Raw genomic sequence first — 21,630 nt, 5'->3', positions numbered from 1 at the left:
ACTATTAACTGTTCAGTTTATCTTTAACAGTGTAGTTTTTATCCACAACTAAGACTTCAAACTAATGCTTAAAACTGTATGTGTTAGTGAACAATGTTTTTATTCTATAAAATCAAGAAGTTGTAACAAATTGCAAATCGTCCTTCTTCAGAACTGGACACTGTTTGTTCCCGTCAATGTGTTAGTGTGAAAAAGGGTCAGAGGAGGGTTGTTAGAGTCCTGGGCTGCCGGTGATCTTTGACCCCTTCAGCACTCTGTTGATTGCTGACAACCTACATATAACCCCATACCATACCTTCATATTACTAAGTGTTCCTATACTGCTTTAACCATCATGTATCTCCTATAAAAACCTTTATAGTTTACTAGTTCTGCAAATTATATGCAGATAAAAGCATGCAGCAGTGTGTGTTGTATTTGCTTTATAATGTCCATGGTTTAAATGTTAATAAATAGCTGCATTAGTGCTGAGTTCTTAACTCATTCTCAGTCTGTCTTGTTAATTGTTTCTGCGAGGCCTCGGCCTGCTTCGGATGCCGTGTGCATTTGTTTTGTTTGTATTAGCCTGATGTCTCTACGCGCTCTGTTTATTTTCCTGAATGCGCTGAGAGCAAGGCTCACGTTCCCCTGTGTGTTTATTTGCCCTTTAGCAGTGTGGGTTACATGTTAGCAGAATTACAAACACACTATGTAAATACCAGCAGCAGTTGTTTGGGGACTTCTGAAGACACACTGTGGATGGATGGTTGCAGAAAGTCTGAAGGCTTGTCTGCACACAAAATTACCATATTAATCATGAATGCCATTCTCTCTCTGTTTGTGTCCCCGTAGGTGTTTTGTCTCTGCCGGCCCACTTCAGTCCCTACACGGAGAACCAGCAGACGTCTGTGGACAGCAGGGAGGATGCCTATGCCCAGCTGGAGCTGAGGACACTGGAACAATCCCTGCTGGCTACCTGTGTGGGCAGCATCTCTGAACTCAGTGAGTACACACTGTCCAGAAGAGAGTGCGGTCTGGGATCTTTTAGCTAAATTATTCACGTTATGTTTAATCTACTAAATTCTTCTGAGCTATTTTAACAATCATTAAGGAACAACCGTGAAGCTCCAAGGCGTTCTTGTTATTATGGACAAGTGATCATTCCCAGAAGTTTTAAACTAATGTTGATACTTTTTTAAATACTCGACCATTTGCTGCACACTTATTGTACACAACTTGCTATACCCACAATGTTAACAGCTGTGGAAGACAGAAACCTTCCTCCTGTTATTTCAGACAGCCAGAGCCAAGCAGAGATAATAGTTTTATCACTTTGTGTCTGAGGATAAGCCCCGACTTGTGCCTTATTGTGAAAGTCGTCTAATGCAACTCTTCTAAAAATAAGCAGTGCAATAGTTTATCTACACATGGAGCTCTGGAGAGTAAAGTGATAATGATTACTGTCCTGTGTTTTATAAGAAGAAGAAGAAGAAGAAGAGTGGCGCCAGTTCTCATCTCCCCTGCATAGTTTCATACTTTTCATAAAAGATTTACCGTAAAATCTGGAATATAAGTCGCATAGGAATATAAGACGCAGTCTGTTTTGGGGGGTATCCCAGAGGGAAAAAGGTGAAGTTATTTCAACACTATTTCAATTCATCTTTATTTAAAACACATTCAAAGCACACACAACTTACAGCCAGCAACATATCTATGGTTTGAATTTAGGGAGGAAGACCCATTTTATTTTGATATACGGAGATATTAAAGCATTTTTTGTATATTTTACAGGAGATTCAATCACAACTCTGTTCCTGAGTTCAAGTTCTAGTCCTATATATCAGGTTTTGAGGGGTGTTATATTACTATGGCTCTTCAATCTGGGACTTTATTCATGGATCAAGTCAGGGAAAGTGTAAAGCTGTTGAGAGGTGTGAACCTCCCTGGGACTTTCCTTCTCCATCCCCGATAGATTGAATGATTGGATGGATTTCTTGACATCTTGCCAGGTACACATGATGGACTTAGTGGTAGATAGAACGGCATGCAGACCCACATGCACACAGCCTTACTGTACTCTACTGTACATATGGTTTGCTTAAACTGCAGGCTGTGATGGAGATTGGAGACAGCAGAGGCAGAGTCATTAAAAAGTGAGAAAAAGGGGAGGGGAGGAATGGAGGTTGGAAAGTCAGGGGATTAGGTTTGAGCATGGAGTACATGGTGGGTTGAGATGTGTGGAGTTTGGGGTGGGGGCGGTGGTCAGAGGGAAATGATGGAAAGGTAGAGAGGTGAAGAGTGGGGTCGTCAGTGCAGGGAGAGAGGAGGAGGGATGGAGATTAGTGTTTGTGAGGGTCAGGGTAGGTTTCCTTCTCCAAATGAGCTAACACTCTGCCATTTGTTCCTGCAGCACAAGGCCACGTTCATACGCCGCCGCCGTTAGTGAGGCATTAAGAAAGTGTACACACACTCTCAAACACAGACTCACTCTTTCTCTCGCTCCCTCAGTGGTCTCTTTGTGCCACATCTCTCTGGCGGTGTGAAGCTGGGCTGTTCTGGGCAGGGCTGGCATCCTTCACACTCACTCGCGCCTACAAACACACACCCCCACACAGACATGTGTTCAGTGATACGCGTACACACAACAGAGATCCTGGCACTCTGATCAGAGCCCAAGAGACCAGGCAGACATAGGAGCATCTGTACTCAGCTGCTCAGGCCTGCTAGACTGGACTTGGCGAGACGCGTGAACACACAGCGTACATAAACATGATGGATAACGGATGGCGGCACACTGGGCATTTCAGCTAAACATCCAAAACTGTTGGAAATATAGTTGAAGCAGTAGACTGAACTTTAGATTCATTTAAAGGGCCAGTTCGCCTATTTTCAACCTCAGTCCTATCATGCTATTAATGGGAGCTAATGCCATTATGGTAGGAAAAATTGCAGTTTCACTCTGTGCCTTTGGAGGACGCTATCCGCTTCTCCAATGGGCCCTGGAAAAACTCCGTCAGCGTACGTAAAACGCTTCATCTGGCGGAGACCAGGGAGCCTGCTAACCTGCTATCCACGCCCTCTTCCGATGTCATGTCTCGTTCAAAATCGTCAGGTTTGAAATGGAGACTGCAGCCCTGACTTTTTAGACGATCCACTGGTATATTCTCGTCGTATTTCAGATTCTGTCCCGCTCTGAGCCATTGCCTGCAGTGATCAATGTCCTTGACTGGAAAACGGTAGTATTTCAGAGGGAGGGGCGCAATGCATGCTGGGTGTTGTAGGACTGTAGAATGGGTGAAACCACAAGCTGTTTGTACAACTTTCTCCACAGCTATGGCGCCAATTTCAAATATTATTGCCTCTATCGATTTCAGAGAACACCAGCTTTGGCTGACTGTGGCTTTTTCCAAGGGAGAATTGCTCCTTTAACTTTCAGCTCTGTGGTGGTCTTCACCAGCTGTGGGAAACCATCATTATGTGGCCATCCAGTTAACTTTGGGAAATACTACGGATCAGGACTAGACAAGCCAATATGAAATGAGCTTTGTGCTAAAGCCTGTAAAGCCAATTAGCATCTGGGGTCACAAAAAGTCCAGATAAAAACTTGTACTACATTTTCTAATGATCTTACTCTTTAAAGCCTTTAATCATCTTGTTCCACTGACCTAAAAGGCACATTTTGTCAATATGTATTCAAAAAGCTTCACAGCTTATTGACCCCCAGACTTTCACAAGGTCTCTAATAAAAGCTAAGAATGAAGTATTTCATATCCTTCTGACCCCTGTAGCTCAGTTAAGCCTCAGGGCACAGTATGATGCTGGAAAAGCCAGGGAGAGGCTCTCCATCTTGGGCAAGAATTCCTGGGAGACCTCCTGGAGGGGCTGCTGGTGGTGGTTAACACAAAGGAGGCCCTTCAGCTTGAAGTGGGGTCTGTTTTTTTGGTGGGGGGCACTTCAATATAACCCCCCTCGAAGTACCCCTCAATATAGACTTACACACACTCTACTGAACCCTGAAGCCTCGCCCCCCCTCGCAGCCTTCCACTCACAGTAATCTGGTTAGAAATTAACCCTGGGGTAATTATGCTAAATGAGCGTTACACGATCCCAAGTTCAACCGCCATCACGCTGCCCCTCCTCCACATCCTCTCACTGTGGCAGCTGATATTCTGTCTCCTGCTATGACTCCTGTGGTCAAGCACTAGGATGTTATCTACACTCTCTGCTCCATGCAGCCCTACACAGTCCTTTTTTGGTCCCTGCATCTATCCGCCCATATTTTCCTTAATAAAGTTCATATATTATAAGGAACACAGTCTTATCTGAACTGGCCTCCGTCCAGCTGCACATGGCTGCTCACTTACCTCACAGCGTGGGTGGACGTATCCTCTTATAAGCTGCATATTTCTTGTGTTTTCCACACACATGGTTGAGACAAATTTAGACTTTTTTAGCACTCAAACACAGATCTTGACCTTGATTTTATCATGCGTCTGACACCCACCGTTCCACCTTACCGAGCTGAGTGCTGTGATTGAAATGCGTCAATATAGAAACAGTTGAGCGGTTCATTAGAGCCTGTGATCAACTGTCTCTTAGCCCATTAACTCCTTCAGCGGTTAAAGATGAATGGTTGTTTAGACTGGCCGTCTGGCTGTGCTCACTGATAATGACGCTGCTAATGGCAGATACCACTAGAGACATGGAGAGAGAGAGTAATGATTAAAGGAAGGTTGAATATAAGTGGTTTTGGAAAAGGGGAAATCCAGTAGGATTAGGAGCCAACAGGGTTTATACGGAGCACTGAGGACTCTTGTTTTACCTCTATAATGCGCCACTTTGTAATTTCAGGACCAACTTTCCACTGCTGATTGATCAAATGTATTTAATCCAATCTTTCTCACATCTTCTGTTCCAGGTGACTTGGTGTCCCGCGCCATGCACCACATGCAGCGCCTGAGCTCAGTGCGCCCAGGCCTGAGCCCCGCCCGTCATGCCCGTCCCCAGCAGCCCGTGTCCTGGTCGCCGGACGCCCTCCACACCCTTTACTACTTCCTGCGCTGCCCGCAAATGGAGTCCATGGAGAATCCCAACTTGGATCCCCCACGCATGGCACTTAGCAAAGAGAGGTGGGAGTCATGCGTGACGAGCCAAGCAGGCAGTGAAATCACAGCTCTAATCACACATGCAGAGGTTTTTTTTCTTTCCTGTTAGGTTATGTATCCACACTCCATCATCTCCAGTCGCTGTTTTATTCCTCTTATTAGATGTGTTATTCAAAATAATTCGGTTTATTAGGGTGACGGAAATTTGATTAATTAACACAAACATCCAGGCTCTAATCAAGTGAGCAGCTTCTTCCCAGAGCGCCTCTCTTTCTCAGCCATTCTTTACCGTATTTCCCTCTGGTCATTGAAGTGTTAATTGTCTGTAGGTAAATTACAGGTAAGCAGGACTCCAGGTGCTAATGTTAGTCTGATAGAAGGTAGAATTGCACCTTTAGAGTGTTAATTAGATTGCAGACTGGTGGTTTGAGGGATTTTAGGAGGTGCTAATGGTCTGTAATTCTGTTAGGCTCTCCTCAGATCTTCCTCGGGTCGCCTTTGTAGAACAATTATGGTAATTCTTGTGTTTTTTCAGTCCTGAGACAAATGGTTAAAATATATTGACATCCTGAGTGCAAAGACGAGAATCAAGTTTATATTTGTAAGTGTTCGGTTTTTGGTTTCAACATTTTTTAATAAGTCTCAGGAAATTACGTTTCATTTTATGGGGTTTCCACAGAAAGAACAGTAAACCTGATCTGAGTCATGTCTCTTTACTTCCAAAACAAATGTATAAAACTCACAGCAGTTTACAGTTCCATAATGATGAGATTCAGTTAAACAAGCTCGAGAGACTTGTGCAAACTGTGAAGGTAACACTGTTACTTACAATTGTGTGTGTGTGAGAGAAAAGTACTTGCAGCTTGCCCACACATCTGGGTTCTGCCCTCGCAGAGAAAAACACTCAGACACATGTTGAGTGTGTGTGTGTGTGTGCGTGTAGAGTAACTATAAGTTACCATGTCCGTAGAAAGGGCTCTTTTATGTGTAAAGGTTAATTACACCTTTATACTGATGTATGGAGGCCTGTCTAAAGGTTGCAATCAACCTACAAATGGGATGCAGCCCCCTCTTAGTGTGTTCAGCGGGCTGTGATTAATAGGTTGAATGTTTGTGTGTTTGTTTTCCTCAGTTAAGGTGATAACCTCTGGAAACGTACCTGTTTGTCGTTGTTAAGTAATGATGAGGGAATAACATGAAAGATGATTCTGGGAGAGTCAGCCAGATACTTCCACACATGAGCCTGCGTACGCACACAGCCAGCTGGCTCCCATACATTTAATAGTGAACAGACACAGTGTGATGGGGCAAAGGTGGGCTCCTCATTAGCATCAAAGAGAACCGAACACATATAAACCCCTCTCCTGACTGTTTCTTTAAATCCTCAGATGTTTTATATGCCGGCTGTATATCAGCCTGGTTCATGTGTGCAGGATGAAATAATTTATCATCGTACATTGAAACATCTGCAACTTTCTCTTGTTCTTTCTAGACATCCCTACATGCCTCTCTGTAGGACTGTAGATGTTAGCATGTCAGACTCAGGTAGTACAGCAGAGCAAACCTGGAAGTGATTACAAAGCGAGCGCACTTCTCTCCTTCAACGGGCCTCTCAATCTCTCGGGCTCACCCTCTATTGAAAGCTTTATAAGAATCTTTGGTGGAAACCCAAAACCGCCAAATCTGTGTGGGCCACATCATCAAACATTATAGGGAGACTGGCGAGAGCCTTGTTGCAGAATCGTCAGGACTCGGAGAGAGACGCCCTTTTTGTTATGATCCTTTAAATCTGGTGCTCAGACGTAGCTGTTACCGGTGGTGTTGCATTAAGTGTGAGGCAGGCACCAGAGCCTATATGTCGACTTCAACTCCACTTTTGAAGCCACAGCACAGAGAATTACAACTTTGTTTGAGTGCTGCCAATATTAAATAATCTATTTAATGTTAGAACTACTGAACAGACCACCCTGACCCTGCTGCTTCCCTCAGCGGATGGAAGGCAGCACTAATGGATAGATGTGTTGCTGTGATAAGAAGTAGCCATTGGGGCTTCTCTTTAACCACAAATACATCAGATATGGTTACGCCTCCCCGTATGGAGCCTTTTGTGAGAGTAATCTGACTCGAGATCAGTGGTTAACTTTGACCCTTTGCAGCACATGACGTGGTCTGCTTTAAGACCTCATTGAAGTTTCTTAACAACATTGGCTTCAGGACAAATGACACTCAGGACATATGTGACCAGTGCAGCAGGGTGAAAAGTCTCTGCTTTCATGTCAGAGAGTTCAAACACACCTGACCACGATTTGAGCCGAGCGGCCAGGTGGCGGCGAGAAAAGGTGCCATGAATCAGATCCAACATTTATACGTGCTCCTGTGTGTGGGAAAGTTTGTGTGTCTAAGTCTGTGTGTGTCTACATCCTGCTGTTCTCAGTGTGCAGCCTTAGCATGTGGGGGTCACACGGCTAGCCAGAAGCGCTATCTAGTTTCAGTGTGAAGAGGCGTCTCCGCTTTGATGTCGCACTGACTCTCTGACCAAGCTGAAGTTTGTGTTTCAGGCTGAGGGGTATAACCCAGACGCAGGGGTCAGATGAGAGGGGCACAGAGGGAGAAGGGCTTGAGAAAAAGAGGGAGCAATGAATTGTGGGAGAGGGGCCAGAGCTTCACGCTCCATCTGTCTGGAGTCGTGGGCCACTGGCAAAGGTGTGTACACACATATGGCCTTGGTTAATTGGTGGTGATTGGTATTTTTTGTGTATATATTGTCTACACACACTCGTCCAACAGTAAAGGTTAATTGGTCTGAAAGCTGCAGCTAAAGTATTTTATTTTCTGGCGATGAGAGGAGAATGGTGATTATTCTTATTACATTTTCCTCACTTAATCACAGGCTGTGAAATGCTGTGAAGGATACAGAAAATCTCTCTTATGGATCAATAAGTGTTAAAAGCTTGTGACGGTTGTTTGGAGCTGCTTTAGCTCTGGATTAGTCCCAGTGCCATGTGCACGCCTGGAAGCATGCAGTAAAGAAGCAGGTTGGCATTCAGGAAGATGGACTTGCACACATGCACAGACCCACACAGCCCAGTTTGTGTTGAGTGAATCCCATTAGCACAATAACATTGATTCCCAAGCTCCTCCTCACCCCGACATGACTTTCTTATCACTCTCCAAACTGCCACCCAACCCCCCGTCTTCATTAGGACAGGCCCCACCTGCCTCCCAGCCGTTTCCCAAACACTTCAACTCTCCTTATTTGCATCTATCAGACCCATTTAGCCCCTCCTGCTCCTCCTCCATCCCATCAGCCCCTTGTCTGCTTGTTAACCGTCACGCCTGGGCGACAGCAGGGTCCCTCCTCCTGACTGATCACAGTCTGATAAAGCAGTTAAGAAATATTTGACAGAAAAGCTGGAAGATAAAACGGACAGAAGGAGGGGACAGCAGGTTTAAAATTCAATGCGGTTATTTAAAGGGCTAGTTCGCCATTTTTTAACCTCAGTCCTGTCATGCTATTACGGGGAGCTAATGCCATTATGGTAGAAAAGCAATGCAGTTTGGCTCTGTGCCTTTGGAGGACGCTATCTGCTTGTCCAATGGGCCCTGGAAAACTTGCTAAACTACACTTCCTCAATCTAGGACGCCCGCCTCCGATGTCATGTCTTCTTCAGAATCGTCAGGTTTGAAATGTAGACTGCAGACCTGAAGATTTTTTAGACGATCCACCGGTATATTCTCATCGTGTTTCAGAGTCTGTACTGCTCTCAGCCGTGCCTGCAGCAAAACGGTAGTATTTCACTCCAGCGTCTCTCACTGGGCCGTTCCTTTCAGAGGGAGGGGCGCAATGCATGCTGGGTGTTGTAGGAATGTAGAATGGGCGAAACCACAAGCTGTTTGTACAACTTTCTCCACAACTGTGGCGCCAATTTCAAATATTATTGCTTCTATCGATTACAGAGAACACCAGCTTTGACTGACAGCGGCTTTTTCCAGGGGGGAACTGCTCCTTTAAGAGATACTTGACAGAAAAGCTAGAAGATACTCCGGACAGAAAGAGGGGACAGCAAGTCTGAAATGGTCTTATTTAATGCCGACTTGTCGTATCTTATTTGTTAAAGTCAATATAAAGCTGATGAAAAGCTTCCTTTAGCTTGTGTGTATCAGTTGGACAACGTTTAAGTGGTGTCAAATTCGGCTTCATGTTACGTTAAGTAAGGCATTTAAAAGTCTGATATTTGCTTTATGAAGCCTTCAGATAAAATAGAGAAGGGGCACTTTACAATATGCATTATTAACAAAGCATTGATTGAATAAAGATAAAGTGCTGTTGCACAGAAGGGGCTGTTCTATAGGAAACCACAGGTAGCTTCTCAAAGTAAACACAACAAGGGGTCCCAGTGCTCATTAACAGTAACTACAATCCCTATAGCATGCACACTACGGAGCTATATGCTTGTATACCGCTCCATGCTCCATCTGTATTCATGATATGCATTAAAGTATTTGCATCTCCTCAGAACAAAGGCGAGGCCACCGCTAAGAATAACATCACAGCAGGAGAAAGGCAGCTCCGTTTCTCCTGATAACACGGAGACGGTGTTCAAACAATCATTAACACACTTTGATTAAGGCTACATAGGTGTAACAGCAAAGAACAATAACACTCGCAGTAATGTGTCATTGTTCACAGGCACATATGGTGAGAGAAAGGCACAGACAAGAAGGGATTAATAGCAGATAACCGGCCAGACGCGGCGTTGCAGTGGATTGTAAAGGGTGTTAGAAGAACGGCTACAGGAGGAGGACAATGAAGACAGACAGAAAGAGAGCAGTCAAATAATCCAGATGACTTTCAGAACGCCACGTTCACAGCAGACCTTGTGTTCTGCTCTCTTTTATTCCTCCACTAATGTTTACAAGACTGCTTCTCCTCCATAATAACATTCCCTCTTGTTCTCTCAGGCTCAGGTCAATCCTGTCTATCATTTCTATTTTAATCCTTCCCTCGCTTTTTAGTTTCACTTACTTTCCCTTCCTTGAGCTGTTTTTTTTGTCTGGTTGTGATCACTGAAAGCGTCTAATAAGAATGCCAGGGTGCTGCACCTTTCTTCTGCTCCCTGAGGTGGTTTATTCTGCTCCAGCTGGTTTAAAAATAGGCTGATTATTCAGAAGCCACTGCAGTATTTTGTTTATCAAACTGCAGCAGAGATGAAGTCACAGCTCTGCTCTCATCGCCTGTCACTTCTCACTGACGAAGAAAGCTAATGTTTAACTGCACAGCCCGGCAAATTACATAGAAACTGATTAGTCATGTATATGTACACATCTGGTTTCTGAGTGTGCGTGCTCGCAGGTGTGGCGAATGAAATATAAAGCTAGGAAACATGTGCGATAAGAGGAGGTGAGGGGCTCTGGACAGGGTTTGTGTGACTCAGTGTTCAGTGGTCAGGCGGAGGGGAAGTACAGCCAGACATACGTAAGTCATCCGGTTAAAGACAGTTTATGAGTTCCCTATCGCTATGACTGAATCATGAGTGGGGAAATCTCCCACTCAGCACAGTGAGATCACGTCTTACTGCTTTACCGTATCAGTTTCCGGGGGCTACATTTACACGACAGTTAGCTACAACTTTAAGCTTTATGTGTGTTATACAGATTTTAATGTACCTATGCATGTTATCTTTTTCACAGGCCTTTCCTGTTGCTGCCACCTCTGATGGAGTGGATGAGGGTGGCAATCGTTCACGCCGAGCATCGCAAGAGTCTACTGGTGGACAGTGATGATGTCAGACAGACCGCAAGGCTACTCCTCTCAGGACTCGACTGTGAACCAAGACAGCTGAAGTAAATGAGAACACACACACACACACACACACACACACACACCCTTTCCCACCGAAATTAGTGCGTTGACGCAGGTCTCTTTTCCCATTGCCAGTGAAGTATACTCCTTTCAGTCTATCCTAATCTATTACTGATTCAGTCTGTTTATCAAACTCGGCGCAGACAAATTTGGAAGGATGTTCGAGCGCTGCTCGGACGGAGATGGGCGAAAATTGTATCTGAGATGACAAGGAGTCGAAGAAGTTACCGACCGAGCATCGTGCTGGAAAGGGAGCAGAGATTAGCGTGTCGACATGGGTTTTGTGTTCCCATTAATGCCGATCGGAGCCAAAGCGATAATTACCAGGGTCTACTGCCGATTGTAACCTTTCCCATTCAGCGAAAAAGGCGGATGTTAGCGACATTTTTGGCCCGTGGGAAAGGGGCTTAAGGCTACGTTCACTCTGCAAGCGTTAGTGCTCAATTCCGATTTATTGCTCAGATTTTTAACTTTGGTTGTTCACATTATTTTTAAAATGTGGCCAATATCAGTGTGAATTGCAGTGTGAACTGGTCACAGTCCTGAAGTGACCCGCATGCGCAAAAGAACAATAACAAAGACTATACGCAGCACGTTGTTGTACGTGAACAAACATGAGTGCCATGGAAGTCAGTGTTTACGGTTTCATGTCTAAATTGATGCGCCGCGGATTCAACAGCAGATGATACCGAGGACGAGGAGGAGGACGAGGAGAAAGAGAGCTGCATTTTTAATTGTGGCTTCTTGTGGAGCAATAGCTGCTACTTCAGTACGGAGGTGTGTGTGGACGTGGAGTCAGAGCCAAGATTTCTTTAATGTTTATATTTACAGTTTGACTCCCGCCAGCGCAGAAGTGTGACGAATGTCGATTGACAGTGACGTAAAAGTGGCCCACATTTGAAGTGTGAACGTAGCCTCTGTCTGTCCTTTCTATACTACACACAGCAATTTGAGCTCCAGTTGGAAGCAGCAACACTATTGTCTGTAATATAAAACAAATGAAAGTTAACATTGCCAAACAAATCAATTTAAACATCTAATTTAGGTTTTATTGAGTCCAGTGTAACCTCATATTTGTGTGTTAATGAGGTCATTCTTTTTATTTTAAAGGAAACTAAATCTTTATTGCTCAGACAGCGTTGTGCTCTCAGACTCGTTTCCTCTAACCTCTGCACTATAGGATTGTACGTTAATTAGTTCTCCCTAATAAATAATTACACACCGTCGTCTACAGTAGATTAATGTCTGTTTGCTGACTCTAATGTGGCTCATTAACCTCTCACAATAAAAAGAAAACCATTCGATGCAAATGTACAGTGCACGCAGGGTTGAAACAAACTACTGTCGCTCTGTGTCTTATCTTTTATCTGTCTGGGTGGGGAACAAAGGTGTTTCTTCCCAGGTTCACTCAGTTACCCTGAGGGTGAACAGGTCATGTATTAATCACTTTGTTTGTGTCTGTTTCAGGCCTGAGTGTTGCTTTAGCTCCTTCAAGCGTCTGGACTCCAAAGCTGCCACGGACAAGTTCCATCTAGATTTGGGTTTTCGGATGCTCAACTGCGGACGCACAGATCTCATCGGGCAAGCCATCGATCTGCTCGGGCCAGACGGGGTCAACAGCATGGACGACCAGGTACTGAACATCTGTCTCTTTGTAGAGCGTTGACAGGAATATTGCTGCATAACAAATCTGTACTTATATTTGTAGCAGCACTTCATGTATCTGTTTCTCCTCTTTCATGCACTCCTTCTTCTCTCAGGGGATGACTCCTCTGATGTACGCCTGTGCAGCTGGAGACGAGGCCTTAGTCCAGATGTTGATCGATGCCGGGGCCAACCTTGACGTGGCGGTAAATATGCTTCAACAATTGCAACATATGGACACATTTATGTAAATGTAACATGGTATGTAAACTCCTACATTTATAACAGTGAATGAAACTTTGGGCTTTTCTGTGCTGCCAGGTTCCACCATGCTCCCCGAAGCACCCGTCTGTGCATCCTGACAGCCGACACTGGGCGGCCCTCACCTTCGCTGTGCTGCACGGACACATCTCTGTTGTGCAGGTTAGAAACACACACAAACATGTACATACCATCTCTAAAAGCTAACCATGACTGTGATGTTATACTTTCAAAAGTTGACTGACATATGTGAGGTCGGAGGTCAGGCCATAAATGAGTTACAGGATGTCAAACATCGCTCAGTATAACAGATGTGGTGTGTCTCTGCAGCTTCTGTTGGATGCGGGGGCCAACGTGGAGGGGGCCGCAGTCCGCAACGGGCAGGAGAGTACGGCGGACACCCCGTTGCAGCTGGCCTCGGCAGCAGGTGGGCAAACACGTGCACACACATAAAAACCAACATACACACACATACCACAACACAAGGCACAGCTGATGTTAGATGCTTGCCCTACATACAGCCAGTCTGATTTATGGTAACTAAATTACTGCCTCCTACACGAGCAGAGAGTCTGTCAGGGGTCAAACAAAGGAAGTGATTAATTCATTTAAGTCATTCTCTGCAAATTATCTGTGTTAGATTTGCAAAGTGCCACCAAGAATAGCCCAGGATTGAGTTGTGAGTGACACATCAGGGTAAATGAAGGCACAGTGAGAGCAGCAGAGTGCTGCCTGTGGTTGCTTAGAAGCCTCTGGGGCAGCATTCCTCTGTGGGATCATCTAAGAGCCACACATAGCTGAAGTAAAAGAGACACATACCCTTACATAGCAGCTACGGCTGTGTGTAAACAGGGCCTCGTATGAATGGGTTTGCTTGTTTGGAAATGCAAAATAAAATCGTAAAACTTAACCTGTCCCCGGGTAAAGTTAACGGTTGCAGCAGTAACAGCAAGACGGCAAGAAATAAGACATCTAGTGTGTGAGAACACAATTTATTTCTAAGATAGGCAATAAAAAACTCAAAATGAAACCATAAAAATGTTAACAATTAGGACAGACTGAGCCGACTGCACCAGAGGGGGAAAATAGATAGCTAAAAGTATTAAGGATATATACGTTGGACACTGGCATGAACAACTTTTAAAATCTGCATCCGTGTGTAAATGACTGTTTATGTTCTTTTCAGGCAACTACGAGATGGTGAGTTTGCTCCTTGCCCGAGGCGCAGACCCCTTATCAAAAACCCACGATGGAAACGCTCTCACATCCTCTCTCTATGAAGACATGAACTGCTTCAGTCACGCAGCCGCACACGGACACAGGTATGCACCCCGCAGTCTGACCTGTAGACCGCCTGTTCTCAACAGGTGCTCCTGAAAGGCTCTGAAAAACTGCCTGCTTTCAGTCTCTGAACTGCAGGGAAGAAAAGTAACACAGGAAAAAAATAACACGATGTCAGCACTCCTCAATTAAACTTGACCTGAGTCTGTGTCGAAGCTTTTAGGAGAGATTTATCCCTTTGTCATGAGGTAGAAAGGGAGACCTTGAAAGTATAAAAAGTCTCCTTTCCATTCAAAGTCCATCTGTCTCTGAACACCAACTGGCAGCGTAAACATCTCCACCTGTTCGCTGTGTGTACGTGTGAACACAATGTAGACTCAACACTTCACATTCCTCAGTGAGGGTGACAGATTATGTAATCAGAGAGGAGGGTGCAGGGTCACAGAAATGGATGTAAGTGCTGCAGTTTGGACATTTATTAATGTCTTCATGCTTTCCTTCCTTCCCTTCCTTCCTCGTCCTCTTTCTTCTCCCCCTTCTTCCTCCCATTTATCTTGTCAGGAACGTGCTGAGAAAGCTACTGACTCAGCCGCAGCAAGTCAAAGAGGATGTCCTGTCTCTGGAGGAGATATTAGCTGAGGGGGTGGAGGGTGAGGAGGCCGGGATCTGTCCTTTCCTCCCTCTCTCCCCCCTCCCCACTCTGTCCTCTGGCCCCGGGGCCCAGCCTGAGGTTGGCATAGCGCGGCTCTGCAAGGCCAGGATGAAGGCTCTGCAGGAGGCCAGCTACTACAGCGCTGAGCACGGCTACCTGGACGTCACCATGGAGCTGCGAGCTTTGGGTAACTACCAGACAGCAAGAACACAATAGTCCAACTTTTCAGATTGTGTTTACATTAAAAACTAAACAGCATTTTTTGTACTTAGGTGTCCCATGGAAACTACACGTGTGGCTGGAGTCTCTGCGTTGTGCGCAGCTGCAGTCCCGAGCAGGGGTGACCCTCTCGCTCCTCAGAGAGTTCACCACCATCAGGGAGGAGGACTACTGCCAGGAGCTGGTCACTGTAGGCCTGCCTCTGATGTTCAGTATCCTACGTACCACCAAGGTATTATACAACACCAAACCTCCGTGTACCTGCTTGTCCTCCTCTTCATGTATCAGCATGACATGAGTTTAGATGTGTGATATAACACCCGCCTCCCCGTCCTGTCACTCTCCTCCAGAATGATGCCATCATACAGCAGTTGGCGACTATTTTTAGTCACTGCTTTGGCCCGGCACCTCTTCCAGCCGTCCCAGATAAGAAGGCAACTCTGTCAGCACAGTTGGGTAAGAAAATATGCTTCTTATAAAGACAAAGCTGAGTTTTAATGTAGATACACATTTTTTAGAAAACTTTCATTTTTAACTCATCTGCAGATATTATTTCTGACTAATTAGTTCATTATTTGGTCTGTTAAAATATCACTAGAGAAAAAACATCCCTTTTTGTGAGTGGAGTTGTAATAAGATATGTTCTCCTACAGACCCTCATTTCCTGAATAACCAGGAGATGTCAGATGTGACATTTGTGGTGGAGGGGAAACCGTTCTACGGCCACAGAGTCCTGCTGATCACAGCTTCTGACAGGTGAGTGCACACAGCTTCACACTGGACAGAAACATATATTTACCTACAGTGCTAAATGACAGTGGTCATTTCAAAGGGTTTGTCTTAAGATATTTGTGTTATTTCAGATTCAAGTCCCTGTTGGCATCCTCTGGACCAGATGGAAGCCCCAACAAGGAGATCGAGATCAGTGAAATCAAGTACAGCATTTTCCAGGTAACATTTATGCTCAATATACCCTGATAGAAATACCTTTTCTGTATCGTAGTGGTGACAAAATAAACCAATCTACTGTACTTACCTGTTCCTAAATGAGATGTTTAACCTCTCTGCAGATCATGATGTCATACCTTTACTGTGGAGGAACAGAGTCACTGAAGAATAATGTTCCTGACCTGCTGGAGGTGAGAACCACTAAATATATACTCAGTGTACCTCAGTAGTTGTGTGCAGCGTTGGAAATCTTTGAAATTCCACTGGTTTTTAGTTCACAAAATAAAATGTCTCATTAGACATTGAAGTTAAATTTACTTGAGCTAACAAAATAACAAAAGGTTAAAAGTGAGAGAAACTGTTTTGTAAAAGATCTAATGAATGAGCATGTGCACTGTACACACAACAAACAACAGCAACTTGTTTCCAAGCTGTGCCTCTCCACCAGCAAATGTTTTCTCCGCAATGCACAGTAACACCCTGTAAATGCAGTACACATGTAGCGCTTTTGAAAAGGTTTAAAGAAAAGTCAATTCTTGATCACATCAATCCCTAGATGAACCCTGACTACAACTAAAAACAAAGAACATAGTGCGATCCATTACATCGCTCTATTGAGCTGTTAAACTGCTTTCATGCAGAGAAAAGCTTTTAACTGTAGATGGCTAAAGGCAGTAAAATGCAGCCAATGTTTTACAAATCATATTATTGCATCCGTCACCATCCTCACCGCTGCTTTTATTGTGTTACTTAATGAAATATGAGACAGTATTCTCCCGTGCCAACATGTGCTTATGATTCCTCCTGCAGTTGTTATCAGCTGCCAGTCTGTTCCAGCTGGGGGCGCTACAAAGACACTGTGAACTCATGTGCTCTCAGCACATCAACCTGGACAATGCAGTCGGCATCTACAAGACTGCTAAGGTAACGCACACTGCGAAGCCTGGATCATGATTTACTGTTATGTGAGCATTGCAAATTAGAAGCGTGCTCTCTGTAGCTCAGGTTACTCACTAACTTATTCCACACATCATTTTGCTGAACTAAAGACATCATTACATGACAAATGACAAGTAAAGTTAGTTTTTTCAGCACTTAACATATGTCTTTTTAATATGGCAACAAAACTGTGTCCTCTCTTTATCCCAGGTCCATGGTTCAGTGGAGCTGAGCTCGTTCTGTGAAAGTTACTTCTTGCAGCAGATGCCTGCTCTTCTGGAGAAAGAGGCCTTCAGGAGCCTGCTGTTGGGTCCCCCCGCTGCCCGACAGGGAAACAACTCCACGTCTACGCTGGTTCACAGCCGGGGAGACTCGCCTCTGGAGGAGCTGGAGGCCACCCTCGCCCAAAGATTACGCTCTCTCCATGTCACCTCACGAGTCTGAGGACAAGAGGACAGCTGCTGAGGACAGAGGACACAGAGTAAAGAACGTGGGAGTTGATCACTGATTCAGGATCAGATCTTAAAAAGGCCTTTTATAAACTTTGAGCACAGATGTTTCCTACATCAGGTGATAAATAACTTCCTCAGTTCTTTGACACTGGGACACAGCTCAGTGATTTAACTCACTCTGACAATTCAGTGTTTTGTATTGTGTGCCAAGCACTCCATCTTGCCATTTCTTGCAGTTTACAGCATGTTTATAAGAGAAAATTGGACAATGTGATGTTTTCCTCCGAGGCTCGGGAAGCTTAAATGGAGAAGCAACAGATGGATGCAACAGGTGGAACTCTGAAAAGTGAAACACTGCTGCCCTCTAATGGACGAAAGTGGCACAATAAATAATTGTCTGGGAGGATTGGGATGAACGCAGCCTCATGTTTCTGACTGAAGCTACTAAAGCGACTGAAGCAAATACTAAAGAATCGTGTGAGGCGGCCATGCTGGACTTTTGGCATCACCTTCAAACTAATAATGCAGAGTGGGAGGAAGGACGTTAACTCTGCGCCTCCAGTGTTGACGTGAGCTTCTGATTAACACATGTACTTTTTACGTAACTGTACGTTTTTATTTTCTATTTTTAATAAGTACGACAAGAGAAACAAAACGCTTACTGAAGAGTGGGATGGACGTTTTCTATTTAATGAGGAAAAAACAGATGTGAGAGTATTTATCGGGGTGTTCCCTTTTTATTTTGTTTTTTTTAATCGCAGCAAATTATTAATATTATTGTTGAAAAGTTGCTTTTATTTAGCTGTTGTTTTTCCAGGTACATTAACAGTTAATTAAGCTTATGTATGCTGAGGTTTAATGCTTCTAAAAAGGTACAGCAGCAGAATCCAACGTGGGATTTGGACGACATAAAGTCTGTTTTCATGCTGAATATTGTAATAAACCTGGTAAACAAGCCTTTTTATTTGTACTGCTTCAATCTCTTATCCTATCGGCTATAGTCTGACTAAGATATAGCCTCCGGGAAAAAAAGGTTTATATATGGGGCGTGTAGCGATAAACTACTTCCTTCTCTGCGTGCTGCATTGTTTACAGAAAAGTAAACAGTTGTTCATGTCATTTATTTAATAAACGGGTCTTACCTTTGCCAAATTACAACATCATTATGCAGATTTGTAAAAAGTAAAAATAAAGCTTTGTCAGGTCTGTCCTCAAGAGGAGAAAACTACTTTTAAAATGCTCGTTTGGTGAACGGAGGTCGGAACAATCATTTCTGATGCATTCAAGGAAGTCGGGAAATCTGAACACTAAACGGCTTCAAGGGAATTTGTCTCAAGTTGAATTTTAGATCTAGAACGGATTGTTTGCTGTTAGCATGCAGATGTTTATAGAGATGAATAAGAAGGTAAATCGTTGTCAGATGACCGCTGATGGTCCAGCCGGGATGTCATTATGGCGCATTATTTTCCACCTGCTTCTGCTCTCCACACAGCCTCTTTTTCCTGCATACACTGCAGCCTGCTGATAGGTGATTGCTCAATTACAAGCACAGTACAAACCGAAACCAGAACTCTTGCCATCCCTAAAATCCACTTCCCTGCCTACAGATTCTACATTTCAATGTAGAATCCGTAAATAGAGATTAGTACTGCTTACATTATTCTAAACATTTCATTACTGTATGTACTTACCTAAAATCCAAGATAACTCCCAATTTACAGCACACATTTACAAAATATCAGTCATTACATGTGCAATAAAAACAATAATAAACGGGGATAGTGAAGCAAGAAATTAAAGTTATTACATCTGGGTAACACCGTAGAACTTGATATAAATTAAACCCTGAACATATGGCAGTTTAAAATCACTAAGAATACTTAGCCCCAGGTCTGCACTTACACAAACATGTAGCCACAAAGAAGGCAAACACAAACACCATAACTTAATGAGTTTATTTGTTTCAGCACTGAAGATGCTCACAGTTATTTGATATGGGGATTACATCAGTCAGTTTTGTTCCTGCTCTGTCCAAAAGACCCGCTCTGGGCCTCAGAATGATCACATGTCCTTGGTGCTGCTAGCTTCCCATTGTAGAAAACAGAAAGGAGGGTGAACAATAGGGTATTGCTTTGTGTTTGTGTACCGGTATCCCCTCACTGTGCCTCTTCCACCACACAGGTGGAGAGAGCCCAGACCTCCGAGCCTTCCAGAGAGAGGTACAGAGTAAAGGAAGCATCGTTCAAAAACTTTGTGCACAAGATACGACGAGGAGGAGGAGGAGGAGGAGGAAGGGGAGGATTAGCAGGAGCGTGGGGAAGAATAAAAAAATAAAAGGCTGGAAATAATATCAGAGAGGGTGAAGAGTGAGGGGCAGAGGGGCAGTTCAAAGGTAGTTTTGCAGAAAGAGAGGGTCGATGAAGGCTGAGAGAAGGAGAGAGTTTGGCATGGAACATGAACACTAAAGCCATGCAAAGAAAAGCTCATGTTTGACATGCACACAGCAATACAAGCTAAAAGCATAGAGCAGGAATCCCCAGCATGGTTGAGAAGACAATCAACCCCCAACGGTTTGTCTGTCTATTTACAAAGAGAAGAAGAAGATCGGGATCTGTGGCGTCCCGTCTCCTCAGGCCTGGCCTACAAGCACAATAATATGAAACTGACAAATATCAATAGAAGAGCATATTTCCTCTCCAAAAAGAGGCTAAGTCTACATTCTTAAATTACTGGTAAATCATTTTTTTCCAAGAGTCCCCACAAGTTCTCTTCCCCTCCTCACAGACACGAGGGAAAAGAGAATTTGTGACTTGTCCATGTTCACATAATTCTGTTAAATTCAGAACAAAAAAAAGAAAAAAAGTCTTTTTTTTTCTTCAAATGTTGCCCCATTTACGAACACACAAGAGGGTAATAAATAACATTCAACTGACCTAACAGCTTTGTTCATATAAATAGCCAAGTTATAATAAATTAGGAAATCCAACAGTGAGATGAACAGACATGAATAAATAAGGACAGAAATACAAAAATATCCACAGTTGCATTTTTATCACGTTAGCTTTTTTTTGTTCCTCTACTCCTACTGCTGGTATGAGAGTCTAAGAGAGAGGTATAGATGGACAAAACCAGAGACAAAGTGCTGCAGATTACACAAACAGGAATGTTTGGATCATTATTAGGTCGTTCAAACAGAGACAGAAATGATCATGTAACAAAAGTACACAGAAGAGTTTAAAAGAACAGTATGTGGCAGGCGCAGGTTTACCAACCCCACCTATGGTATCTAAACATCGTCTCACAACTAGACATTTCATTTTTTTTACATAAGAAATGATATCAGTCTGTACAACAGAATAGATCATTCATTTTAAATACCCACATACCCACCCGTGTCCCTCCCACCAACCCTATACTATCATATCATCTCCCCCCACCCTCGCCCCGTTCTGCTCTCACCCCTCTCCTCTCTGAAATCACAATTCCAGTCCGTTTTGCAGCAATAGAGTTAAGTCTAATAAAGTCAGTTAGTATTTTAAACCCAAAGTACATTAAAAAGCAAAGAAATACAATCCAGCAAGCGTCCGCGTCGGCTGTTTGGGGGCGTTTCCACGAAACTCCTCCCCCTTCTCTCCTCCTCTGAACCAGTCTGTGTGTCTTCTTTTTGTTCATGTGAATACATCCCAGAGTTTTCAGTGCATACTGGACCTGTGCGTGTATGCATGTGTCTGTTCAGTGTGTAGTGTCTTTGTAAAATTCCCAATTGATGCTCGAGGAGAGGAAAAGCGGCTGGTCGGAGAGAGAGGTGTGTGTTCTTGCGTCGTTAGGATGTGTGTGTTACTTGTGCACGTGTGTTTGTGTATTTCTCAGATGAGGGGGACACTAAAGGTATTTTCATCTACTTCTACTGCCAGAGGTGGAGAAGGGGCTCGGAGGGAGATGAAGGCAGAAGTCTGCACATGAAGGGTCTGTTTCCATGGTAACCCCCACCCTCTCGGCGCACCTCTAAAAGCAGTCCTCCGTCAACAAATGTCCATCTCTCTCTCTCTCTGTCTCGGCGCGCACGGGGGGGTGGAGAGGGTTGGTTGAAGGAGGGTTGACGGAGCGGGGAGCAGGAGGAGGGACTTAATAGGTTTTCTGGATAATTCCTGGTATCAGAAACAAGTCAGGTGATCACACAGGTTAGCAGCAAGGGAGCAGAAACAGAGCACAGGTGATTGGATGTTCGGGGTGGATGATGATGGTGGGGGTGGAAGGGGGAGTGTGTGTTTGCGTGTATGTGCAGTT

General features: G+C 44.2%; 2 protein-coding genes across 2 annotated transcripts in view; one reads left to right on the top strand and one right to left on the bottom strand.

The window, feature by feature from the left end:
- The window catches only part of abtb2b (ankyrin repeat and BTB (POZ) domain containing 2b), a 44,749-nt gene extending 26,454 nt beyond the window's left edge, over positions 1–18,295 (top strand). The window contains exons 2-17 of the mRNA XM_069686007.1: positions 832–981; positions 4,898–5,108; positions 10,776–10,928; positions 12,415–12,580; positions 12,708–12,797; positions 12,913–13,014; positions 13,183–13,279; positions 14,039–14,174; positions 14,695–14,972; positions 15,058–15,236; positions 15,355–15,460; positions 15,658–15,760; positions 15,868–15,955; positions 16,075–16,143; positions 16,763–16,876; positions 17,102–18,295. Coding sequence (XP_069542108.1) covers positions 832–981; positions 4,898–5,108; positions 10,776–10,928; positions 12,415–12,580; positions 12,708–12,797; positions 12,913–13,014; positions 13,183–13,279; positions 14,039–14,174; positions 14,695–14,972; positions 15,058–15,236; positions 15,355–15,460; positions 15,658–15,760; positions 15,868–15,955; positions 16,075–16,143; positions 16,763–16,876; positions 17,102–17,335 — 2,276 coding nt within the window. The 3' untranslated portion in view covers positions 17,336–18,295. The remainder of the gene's footprint in view (positions 1–831; positions 982–4,897; positions 5,109–10,775; positions 10,929–12,414; positions 12,581–12,707; positions 12,798–12,912; positions 13,015–13,182; positions 13,280–14,038; positions 14,175–14,694; positions 14,973–15,057; positions 15,237–15,354; positions 15,461–15,657; positions 15,761–15,867; positions 15,956–16,074; positions 16,144–16,762; positions 16,877–17,101) is intronic.
- A 2,496-nt stretch (positions 18,296–20,791) lies between these two features.
- Positions 20,792–21,630, bottom strand: part of brsk2a (BR serine/threonine kinase 2a) — a 194,728-nt gene continuing 193,889 nt past the window's right edge. Inside the window, exon 20 of the mRNA XM_069685877.1 lies at positions 20,792–21,491. Within this exon, the coding sequence (XP_069541978.1) occupies positions 21,469–21,491 (23 nt within the window). The 3' untranslated portion in view covers positions 20,792–21,468. The remainder of the gene's footprint in view (positions 21,492–21,630) is intronic.

Source organism: Semicossyphus pulcher, unplaced genomic scaffold (assembly GCF_022749685.1).
Source record: "Semicossyphus pulcher isolate SPU_LCO1_2020_fin unplaced genomic scaffold, fSemPul1.0.p SCAF_8, whole genome shotgun sequence".
Taxonomy (NCBI): Eukaryota; Metazoa; Chordata; class Actinopteri; order Labriformes; family Labridae; genus Semicossyphus; species Semicossyphus pulcher.
This window is presented reverse-complemented; position numbering and strand designations above follow the sequence as displayed.